Here is a 12,446-nt window from a genome sequence, read left to right on the forward strand (position 1 = left end):
AAACAATAACTCATTATTATAGCTAAAAATATAAAGGGCTTTCTTTAGGAGAAAATCTTTTAGAAAGAGATTTTTCCATAGTAGACATGAACTGTGGCGGATTTGGGGATAGAGCGCTTGCCTCCCAATGAGATGACCAGGTTTCAAATCTCCGCGATGGTTGGTAGATACAAATATCCTCAGTAGTAGACTACTAATCATGGGTTAGAGTCACTTTCCTGTCAGGCTAACAATGGGAGATTTTCTTCTCCATGCAACGCAAATGCCGGGTTAGTTCCATCAAAACGCCCTCTGTGAAGGCAAATTTCTCCCAATACTTGATCCAGGAGTTCCTGTGGTTTATGGATTGGGTTCAAATTTCGAGGTCCCAGAGTTGGACATTTGTAATCGTAAACTCAAAATTAGGCCAGCTTTCGAAGATGGTTATTAAATAGTAGACATTATATCAGAAATGGTTAAACTAAATATTATTTTCCTTCAACAATAGCCTAATAAATGATCTTATTAAGTGATTGAATATAAATTTCTTAAAAATAATTTCATTAATTTAGAATTTACTAATATCAAATTTTAAGAAATGTACAAATGAAAAGCCATTTTAGATGCACATCAATAATTCAAAAATTAATAAAATATTACAGTTATTAAAACTGCATCATACCTGATTCCATGGATGTTTCGAATCGCATACGAAATTTCACGTCGTAATTCCTTTTCATCAAACTCCATCTATAAACAAAGAAAGGGAAAATAAATATATATGAATGTGTTTATGAATATTTTATGTTTTATAAAAATTGATATTGTTCATTAGAGAAGATTTAAATTTTAATACTGATTGTAAGAGGTATTTGATATTATACTCTTTTTATTGTTCTGTTAAATAATTCTTAGATATTATATTGTCTTCAACAATAGTTAGTATTCATATTTCTACTTAAAACTTTATATATAATTTTTTATGAGACATTTTATCATAAAGAATTTTTAAACTGTTTTATAATTAATATAAAATGGTCAAATACAGGATTTTAATATTAAGTACAATAAATAAATCACTTACATTTAGCTTTTAATTAAGTTTTAAAAAAATTTGTTCATTAAACATTTGCAATTTAAAAAATATCGATTGCAGAATAAGTTTATGAAATTTGCAAAGCAATATAAGAGATCAACTTTTTATATTATATTTAAATAATTCATTTGGTGATAAGACAATAAACAAAACATTCATCTGAATTAGATATTACAGGAGTATATATAATACAAAATTTTATAAAATTCGCAAAGCAATATTAGTAATCAACTTCTGGCACAATATATAATCTATTTGTGGATAAGACATCAAATTTACATAGTAACAAAAAAACGAAGATTTTACAAACATGAATGAAGCCATGGAAACTTGGCTCTCATAGTAAGGTTACTTATTAAAAAAAATTATTAACCTGAATTCATCCCAAAAAAGGTAGTACCCAAAGTCAAGAAATTCCCCCCCCCCCCTTATCCGCAAATGAAGAGCTGAAATCAAACTGAGCCACAAGTTGGGAGAAATAAAAAATTAAAAGCAAACTGTTCCTATAAAGAAAGGCAACTAGAATTAAGAAAATTTAATCATTTTCTCAAACGGCATATAAGTATATTATTTATCCAAGCACATTTTCCTGAACACGTTTAAAAATTTTTTAAAATTTTTTTTTAAAAGTTAAAGCAAATTTAAACGAAAAACTGCAGTACAAAGAATGCGTAATGCCCATAATCATAAGGGAAAAGCTATTTCAGGAGAAAATTCCAACAAACAACACTTAACATTGATTGCTACTCAGGGGACCACTGATATTTTGTTTCATGTTATGGTCCAAGTTAAATTTATGTGATTCCCGATCGACAGACCATCATTAATTTTGCAAACTGTATATGATTTAATTATGCTCATTAATTTATGCAGGCTTCATAAAGTAAAGCTTATTACAGTTTTAATAATGTTTTAATTTATTTTTTTTGTGAAGAAAATTTATGCATTGAGATTGTTTCTTAGCATGACTTTAAATTTTTAAGCGGTAAAGTTCGCTCAAAACTCAAAGTGTCCCTTTCCGAGGGCAAGCACCCTACCCATTTTTATTCCTAGGGAGAACTCTGCTACTTCCATCTTTTACTTAAAAACTTTTTCTTCCTTCTGTTTTTAAGAGTTTATGTTAGAATAAAAGACTTGAAACTTAGTGACACCAAACAATGAAACTTAGAACCGTGATGTTTCATATTTTAAGAATTTTATTTAAAAAAAAATTGACAAAACTAAACTAATTTGTACAGCATTGGACTAAGATAATCCATACAAAACTGGACTAAGATAGAGAATTCTGCACTGAACCTGCAAAGCGAGCAGCAATTATGAAGTAATCAAAAAAAAAAAAAAAAAGTAGTTCTGGGAAATGGGTAGTGTAGCAAGCAGTGTGCTATAGTTTTTTTTTTTTAAAAATGGTAATCTAGCAAACTGATTTACATTAGCACTTTCTAACAACAGAATTGAACAGCAAATGTTTAGAAAAAAAGAGTGTGGAAGTATTTCCTTTAAAAATGAGAAACAGTTTTCTAAGTACAATTCAAATCAAAAGAATATGAAAGTGAAGTGTAGTATAGCTATATATGGTTTTGGCTCGAGTAATGAAACTAATAATTTAACACTAACAATGACAGCAGTTTATAGTATAGCTGCTGTTTTTGAAAATAAACGGTCATAACAATAACGAAAAATATTAAATGATTCTCTGCTTTACTTAAAATTTGAAACAGATAGGACAAAAAGATTTATTAAAGATTATTTTTAGATAGGACACAAAGGGCTCAGCTACTTCAAGAAATAACAAAATTTAAATTTAATAGATAAAAATTAACAGTTGAAGAAAAAGATGTCGGAGCAAAATTTTCTAAACTGATATTGCAACTTAAAAACTTGCCACTTAGATAGTTTGGCGAATTTCTTAAAAACACGACGTATTTTCACAGTAGTAGTGAGTGCAATAGAAAATATAATTGATAGTAGCTACAAAATTCTGATATATATTTAAGATTAAAAGGGTGAAACAAATATCAGTTACATGCCATATCCAGAGTGCGAGTTTCATCGATCATGCATGCTGCCCAGACCTAGAAGCAAGATAAAACGTTTCTTCTTAGAGATGCTTAACTGCAGACAAGCCATTATAGCCCCTACTAGAATTCTTCTTCTTGGATATTTTGTTATTGGTAAAAATAGATTTGTTTTTAGATGTTTAGCAAAGGAGAAAAATTAAAATTAATCACTGATATTCTAGTATGGGCTATAGCAAATATGTTTCACTTAAGATAAGCTGAGAATTAACTGCTTGACTTATGATGTGCGCATTCAATTAAAAAATCTTCTAATCTGTTCTCTCCCCCTTACAAAGTAACATGGGATAAACTGGTTTCTTTTGCTGCATGAAAGGACCCGATTTCAAGCATGTTTCAAAATTAAGAGTTATGTTCTGGAAAATTATTTTAAGATTAAACTTTTCCTAATAAGTTAATTCAAAGAGTAAAATTAGTGTTAAACTGGCTCATGAATGTAACGAATTGGTCTGTTTGCAACATGTATGCAGCTGATCTTGTGGCAGTATATGATAATCACTATCATGTAGTAGCATCCCATTACGGTTTGAGAACGGCAGCGAATGCTTAAGTTAATTAAAGGTATTTTTAGGTTTATGGGGTAACACGAAATAAAATAATCTTTCTGCAATCTGAAATTTTTTCCTAATAGTAAAACATATAAAATTCTTTTTTTGTAAATGAAAAATGATTTATTGGTATTTTAATATGCGTAAAAATTGCCTGTATTTAGGGAACAGAAAACAGATCTTTATATCAGTCATATTCTCTTGCCTACTCTGAATTTTGCCTTCATTGCCCATTCTAATTCAATGAGATGCCAAGTTTAATGAAGAGATTTATAAAAAAATAGTTTAAAAAACATTTTACAAAATCTCATTATGAACAGAGATTATATATCGAGTTTATTAGTTGGATTCGTTTCTTTTCCTTCTTTATTTTATTTCATGGAAATAGTACCTAATTTGAGAAAAAAAATACACTCAAATTGGAAATTAAATATTATTTAAAAAAATAAAAATAAAGGAAAGATTACGAAGATAAAAAATATGTCAACACATGATGTTTATATATCAATAATTTAGAAATTATTGAATCATACTTTTAAAAGTATATACTGTGATTGATTAACTTATTAAATCAACAATTGCAATTCAAATGGATTATTAAACAAATCTTTCTAATAATTAGGAAGAAAGTACAGAGAGTTTACCATCTATCTTGCAAGATATAAAGTAAATAAAAAAAAGGTATTGACAATGATAAATTTGATATCATGAGTAATGTGTCTTGAACAACTTTTAAAGAGAACAAAACTAAAACCTAAAAGGGAGTTTCAAATTACACTTTGATAAATTTATATTAAAAATTGAAAATAACCACATGGAATTGTGGGAATAATCAAATAAAACAATACAGGGATAACCACAATGGTAATATTTATTAAAAAAGCATCAGCTGAACATAATGTGGAATAAATATTAATAAAGAAAACCTGGCACAAAAGCATGTGAAATGAAATATTTAAATAATTAATTGTAGCAGTTACATCTAAGAAATTTAAACACAAAGTTGGTATACGATTTAAAAAGCCTTTGGCACCAACCTTTACAATCTCAAAGGGAAATCTTTCGTGAAAAAGGCGATTTATTTTGGCACCTCCTGTGAGTTGATGAGTATCAATAGAAGCTGAACCAGAACCCTCAATGTCACGATCAAAGTCAGTCTGCATTTGTTGAATCATCCTTTGGAAAAAAATTAAATATATCACCTAACACAACAAAAAACGACTTTTAAAAGCCACCACTACAGTAACATGACAGCAAATTGTTAAATAATGACAAGAGATTAAAAAGAGAGAGAGAGAGAGAGAGAGGAAGGGGGAGGGCAAAATTGCAGAAAAAATGCCACAAAAATAAATAAATTAACAAGATTATTTGATGTGCAGCTAATTTATTAACTAGCAATATTCTTATTTAAATGCAAATTCACAGATTAAAAAGAATCATATCGATTTAACATAATAATAATGATTTAGAACAAGTTTTTCAAACTTTTACGAAGATAAATTTACTTTATAACCAATAGATGAACAGAAATATAGCATTTAAAAAATGTTGCAAGGAATAATGGAATGTTGGCAAAATAACTATAAATCAAATGAGATTAAATAACTATTTAGAGATAAAACTTGTAAAGCAAAAATATGCATAAAATATATTCTAACATTTAAAGTTATTATTTTATTTAGTCCTTTTATCAATAAATAAATGTAATTAGTATAATTTGTTATCTTTTTATAACACAACCTTGGAATGGGTGCAGAATAAAATCTATTTTTTAGAGATTTCTTCAACATCTGCAAAACACATTGGCATAGAACTTGAAAACCGTTACACGGTTCTAGATATTTCGATTTTATTAAAATTTGTTATTATTACACACACTTTCTTTTTCGCCAACACATTTGAACGTGTAAGGCTAAGAAAAGGAGTAAATTAAAGTAATGAATAGCCAATGCGATAAATTAAAGTAATTATTAGTCAATACAATGATTCTATCACTTTCCTTGAAAAAAATTATCCTAGAATATTTTTGATGAACAGAGGTGTCCTGTGGGGCTGGCCCCTGCAGCCGCTCTATCTGAATCATTTTCAAAATGTATTATTTTAGTAATTATACGTACATTAAAAAAAAGGAAGTATATTTTTTAGTTTGATAGAGTTCCATATTAACTAATATAAGAGGTATTTATTTTTTATCACATTTGATTCTTTATTTAAACAGTTTATGATTTTCTTCTCTAAATTGCTTAACTTTATCAATCTGTACGATAGAATAATTGAACAAATGTAATATAATTTTCAACAATGACTCATCAATATACCAGGATCTGTTTTTTTAGAGACACAGGTCTTCATGCAAGGCGGACACGTGGTTGGCGTCTTCCTATCAGTGTCCGACACAACAGAGTAGGCGAACATAGAGGAAAAACCCTCACCAGTAAATTTGCGACCACGACAAGGGGTAAGAGGAAAATGAGGGGAGGACAAGATCGCTGGGGGTGTTACTTTCAGTGGAAGGATGAAACCACCCCACAGGGAATTTGAGATAAAATCTCATGCCTCAAGTTACACATAAATAGCAGCACTAAAATCTCTTAAGATTGTTTGAGTTAAAAATTCATACTTACATTAGCATTGCCTTTGTTTTAACTGAGGGATCATCAGCAGAAAAATGTTTATACTGCTCAACATCCTTTTCTAGTTGATTCTTTTGCTTCTCCAGTTTTTCTCTCAGAGTAGGTAGAGAATCACGGATGTGGTTCGTCAACTGTTGATTTAAAACTCTTTGAAGATAAGGGGTGCCCATTTTATCTGCCATATGCCTATATAAATATATACATTGTTATACATTTACATTGAGGATACATATCTTTTTTTCACCATAAAAGATGAAAGTCTATACAATATAGAAAAAATAAATAAAAAGCAGTTGGAAAATGCAGAAGAAAATGATACTTTAATGCAGTGTTTCCCAAACTTTTGTCTTCTGTGTACCCCTTCTAAATTTTTCGTAAAGCTGTGTGACACTAAAAAAAATTGAATGTAATTTTTACTATTAAAAAATGCTCAAAAGTTAAAAATCACAACAAACCCCTAATTATTAACTGTTAACTCTGCAAAAAATAGCCAATAGAAAAGTACGTTATCGTAAATTTTCATGGTTAGCTTTGTTTTTAGATAAAATTTTGTGAAATTTTCGTTTGTTGCAAGATATTTCACATAAGAACGCATACCCTCGCTAAACTGATCACGTACCCCTAGGGGTACGCGTACCACACTTTGGGAAACACTGCTTTAATGTATTGTATTAATGATAACCAAGTAAAAATACGAGCTTAAAGAGAAAAATATGCATGTGGGTGAACACTCAGAATAATTTTATAAAATCAAAGAGGTAAAATTTTCAATAATTAATAATATTCATTGTTTGCAGGTTACAGGCTATTACTCTTGGGTTTATTGAAAAAATACATATCAGGACTCTGACATAAGCAATGGCTGAACAAAATATATTTTCTTCTGCATGGCCTCAAATTGATTTGGCAGCAGTCACTCTCTGCCTGTTACATTTAAACTAAAGAAGAAAGATAGCTTATTAATAAAGAAATATAATTTACATTGTCCTAAATATTAAATACACACAGTAAAATTAAATAATAAACGCATAAATAAGGTAACTATGTTTTTGAAGAAAAGGGAATCATATCTTTAAAATTCGTATACACGAAAGTGTATAAAGTCAAAGAAGCAAAATGAACTGAACAAGAAGAAATATTCACAGTAAAAAATTTTTTTCCCATGAATACTTTGTGAAAAATAATTGTATTAAAAACATTCAGAACAATATTCAAGCCAGTAACTATTGGTTTCTGAACAACTTGCCCTGAAGAAAAAGCCCCAAGTAAATTTTAGCTTAATTACCATGCATATTTTATTTTATCTAATGCTTTTTAAAATTAATTTTCAAATCTGCAGCCTTGTAATTCTGAACTCAATCTAGAAGAAAAAGAAACTCCTAATTTAAAAATTGGGGCAAAATAACTTTGGTTGAACAAACCCACATTTGTGTTGAGAGAGAGAGGAAAATCATGTAAACCCCACATGGTTAGCTAAATAGCAAATCGATTTAAACTTATGATATGCCAATCACCTGAGATATTTTATATCAGTACTGTGATCTGTTCTCAAACCAATCAGCCATTCCAAGGATTAGAACCTAGCCATCTCTTGCGGTCAATTGGATTCAATGTATATAGCATAATAACAGCTAGTAGTTAAGTCACTCACATAAAGTCATAATTATTTTAGACAACAGATTTTTTGAAAAAGCTTTTTCTCCCATTTTTTTAAATTTAAAATGAGAAAAATAGTGGATACTTACTACAATTAAAAAAAACAAGCCTCTCAATTACAAAATAAAACATGAAATATTATTTCTAAATATAGAAAAATTATATAAAAATGGTTTAGATTAAAAGCAATTTGAACTAAAAAGCTCATTTTTATTAACATGATAATGAAAGCTATTTTAAAATAATAAAGAACATTTAATGAGCCAAAAAAATATATACAAATTCAAATGTTTAGATGAGATGTTAGTTTCTTGTAAGATTTCTGAAAAAGTAATACTTTTCATGAATTACTAATAATATTCTTTTCAAAAACCTTTATTTTGAAAGATTAGTCAGATGTGTATACAATAAATAAATAAAGAAAAAAACATAAAGTTTATTTAAATGTAACTTTAAAAATACATGATAATTAACAATGAAATGGGAAGAATCTCAAGTAAGCATGTCCCAATCCTCATTTTCCAACAAGATTTACTGAGTAAAATGTAAGCGATGTGCAGATACAACACACTAATAACCTGAGATGCAACCACTTTGATTATCAATACTTCTAAAATTATACAACATTTCATAATACTTTTTTTTGTTAAAAGAGCCTAAATGTATAATTCACCCTTGGTTGTAAATAGGTTTTTAAATTTAAAAAGTTTATTTGCTGATTTTATTGAAACTTATATATTTTTTTCTCTGCTTTGTGTGAAATTTTTTTGGGTCACTTTCATATGCTTTATGCTACTTTTAAAACTTTAGGTAGTAATCTAAAATTATTTCTTTTCCTTGCACTATTGTTCACAATTTTTTTAAAAACACTTCACATAATATATATGCAATGCATAAACATGATAAATGTAAATATTATGTAATATTATAAATATAAAAACATGGCATGAATACATTTTTAAAGGCAATTTAATTTTTTAAAATATATTTTATATAAAATTTTAAAGAATTTTTATAGAAAATTAAAAGTTACCTATATGAAGGATGGCTTAAAAAGAAGCGTCTCTCAGCTGCAAGGGCAGCTTTTATATCTTTTTTGCCTTCAATATCTTTTTGACTACGATTTACAACTCCAATATAACCTAGACAAAAGAATTAGATACAGAAATAAGGTATTTAGTATAGAACACTACACTGCTTTAATTGTATTCACCTAAATTACTAACCTCTTCGAAGGGGTAAGAGTTTATTTTCTAATATTTCACGAGCATCTGTACCTTCATCCATCAAATCTAATTTTGTAATTACACCAATAGTTCGAAGACCTAAAAAATATTTTCAGTAATGTACCACTTGTAATAAATAGTGTTGTTGATAGATCAGATTTAATACTCAGAAATGATTGAGGATGCACACATTATTTTGTAAATTATACATTTATAATGCAAGTAATTAAATTTGTTATTGACAATACTTTGAAAATATGAATTAAAAGAGAAAAAAAATAATGAAAAGAAAAAACGATCAGAGATTTAGTTAGGTAGAACGAAATCTGCAAAATATTAGCTGGCCTTTAGAATAAGCTCATATGGATTAATAATGCAGTCATTGGTAAATATTTTTTCCAATAAAAAATTACTACATTCAACAAAACATATATATTATATATCATAATAAATATGACAGAACCTTAGAAGTGTGAGTTATTCTATTTCAGAGAGCATAATTGAATAATGAAAAGCATTGCAAAAGATGGCCAAGGATATTGGTCAAACACCAAATCAAAGGGCTCATATAAATTACAAACAAGGAAATATTATTTTACAGTTGAATCAAACTGTGATGAGACAAATTTTTTTTAACCAGTGTTGCATTATAAAAACTCTTTTCCTCGTACTGTTAAACAAGACTAAAAGTAAAAAGAGAATATTTATCGAAAAGAAAACTATAAATACATAAAATATGATTATACATAGGGTGACCAGATTTTTTCGGGCAATTCCGGGGACACTCATCTCTACCCCCCCCCATTTTATCGGCAGAAAAAATTGGAAAAAAATTCTGATCATTTATCTTAAAAAATATTTTTTTTTTCGTTTACATTTTTTTTATAATTTAGTACATAAATTATATCTTTAAAATCGTGATCATAACATTTTTACACAATTTTAAAATCTGTTAACAAAACAATTGTATTGCTTTTAAAATTATACTGTTTCTAAACACCGTATTTTTCTGAAGAATGAATCTTCCTTAAAATTTCAGGATTTTTTTCGAGTAATTGAGAAAATATGTCACATGAAAAATCAAAATTAATCAGTACAGATAAAACCGCTTTCACTGTATTCACATGCATTCGCGATTTTTCTTCAGTCCAATAGTTATTTATGCGCGAAAATACCCGTTCTACAGGCGCATTGCTGCTTGGCCAGCCCATTGCAAGCTCAACAATTCTTTTGATATTTGTAAATGGTATATTGTTTTTTTGAAAATAATTGTTTATTTCACGCCATTTGTCTGTTATGTGTACGGATTGGTACCATTTATCGTCTTTTGCATCCAAATAACCTTCAAGATAAGTAAACTCGTCAAATAAATCGTCGGAATTAACATTCAAAATTGCACATTTTGAAGAGAGAGACAGAACTGCCTCGTCGAATTCAGACCGTGAAGGCATACAATCTAAAAGAAGGCACTTCAAATCAGACATATCATCGTTGCTATCGTTCCAAGCTTCTAAATATGAAATCGCAGCTTCATAGAAATCTTTCGACGTTTCTAAATAAGAATCTTCAGTAATGATATTCTCAGCAATCAATTTAGTCAATTCAGGTTTTACAACAAGTGGAACAAATTTGGCATTCTTTCGTGCTTTCAATTTAAATATCAAATCCTTGACAACAGCTCCAGATTCAATAACACATTTGTCATCGCTTTCAATTTTCAAGATGCTTTGATTAAAAATTGCAGCATGCGAATGCGCAAAAAACAACCATAACTCGGTTGTTTCACTCTCAAAATAATTCTTCAAGATTTTTGGGCACTTTTTTTCAGACAACATAAATTCTTTAAGAGATGAATAAATTTTAAGAATTCTTTCTACAGCAGGAAGTAATGTCAACCACCTAGCATGAATGTGTCCTAAAATTTGATGATATTCTTGGTCAGCATACTCACAAAATTCTTTCAGTCTTTCAATTCGGACTGTGTAAATTTTAAAATAACTAAAAAGTTTAGATACCATAACTTCAATATCTACAGGCAAACAATCAAAAGCAGTTTTAGCGCCATTATGTATAATATGCGCATTACACCCAAAACCAAAAATATCTCTTCCTAACTCAGTTTGAAGTTTAGTATGAACATTTTCTGTTCCTCTTCTTAACAATCCTCAAAAATTAGTGTTAGTATTATCCGCAGACAAACCAGCCATTTTATCCTTCAATTGGAACTCGAATAGTGCGTTTAATATTTCTGAAGATAAAATCTTTGCAGTTTCTCCTTTAATTTCGTTTAATGATACAAGTTTATTATTAATTGGATCTTTAGCACAGTCCCACTGAAAATACCGCACTAAAATAGGAAGTAATTTTACATGATTGTGATTGGAAGTATCGTAAGATATTGTTACAAATTGAACAGACTGTAAATCTTTCTTCAATTCAAGAAATGCCCACGGAGAAAAAACATTGACAGCGATAGCTTCGCATTTTGTTCGGGCACAAGAAAATTTCTTGTCTACAAATTTCTTCTGTAAATTTGAAGTACAGTCCATGCTGCGAAACGATTGGTTGTGACGAATGGTGTGAAATGCAAGCGTTCCTTCATATGTTGCTAAGTCAAACTCTTCTTTGGATAGTTCCAGCTTACGAAAAAACTGTTTGACGGATTTCGTTTTTGTTTTTGCTGCCAAAGCTTCTTTGTGTTTAATTGTAAGAATGTGATCTGCTATAGCTGTTCGTCCTCCACTTCCAACTGAAAACGTTGCTCCACACATTGTACATTTTACTTTGGAAGAATTATCAGGATTCGGTTCAATAAATGGAAACTCGTTTTTCCAACCATCCAAATAATGGCATTTTCTTTTTTTTGTTTCTGTTGGCATATTAACATCTATTTTAAAGAAATAAAAATATTTTTCTAAATATCTATTACGATAACAAATTATGAGGTTTTCAAAATGTAGAATAAAATTAGAATTCATAAAAATTAATTAGTCGTAAGTGATAATAATAACAATTGCATAAAAAATGGTTTTATACTTTATTGGTTAGATATTTATAAAATGTTTACCTGATTATGAAATGTTTTAGTTATTTTTCTAAAATAAAACAGAAATGTAGTAATTGTTGTTGTTTTAAGTGGAAATTAGCTAATATTGGCAGTTTATGTAACCCAAGATATTAATTGTTTTAAAAGCAGCAACTAATATCCATGTTACGTCTTGTTTTAAACTTCT

At 28.8% G+C, this 12,446-nt stretch overlaps 1 protein-coding gene across 5 annotated transcripts in view; it reads right to left on the reverse strand.

The window, feature by feature from the left end:
* Nucleotides 1-12,446, reverse strand: part of LOC107449885 (dynamin) — a 54,958-nt gene that overhangs the window by 32,060 nt on the left and 10,452 nt on the right. For all 5 annotated transcript variants that reach the window (XM_043043669.3, XM_043043667.3, XM_071184245.2 and 2 more), the window contains exons 5-9: nt 9,214-9,312; nt 9,021-9,129; nt 6,323-6,517; nt 4,736-4,874; nt 662-729 (exon numbers count right to left, since the gene is read on the reverse strand). In XM_043043669.3, the coding sequence (XP_042899603.2) occupies nt 662-729; nt 4,736-4,874; nt 6,323-6,517; nt 9,021-9,129; nt 9,214-9,312 (610 nt within the window). The remainder of the gene's footprint in view (nt 1-661; nt 730-4,735; nt 4,875-6,322; nt 6,518-9,020; nt 9,130-9,213; nt 9,313-12,446) is intronic.

This window comes from Parasteatoda tepidariorum, chromosome 10 (genome assembly GCF_982258835.1).
Source record: "Parasteatoda tepidariorum strain Cologne lab strain chromosome 10, Ptep-v5.0, whole genome shotgun sequence".
In the NCBI taxonomy this organism is placed as follows: domain Eukaryota; kingdom Metazoa; phylum Arthropoda; class Arachnida; order Araneae; family Theridiidae; genus Parasteatoda; species Parasteatoda tepidariorum.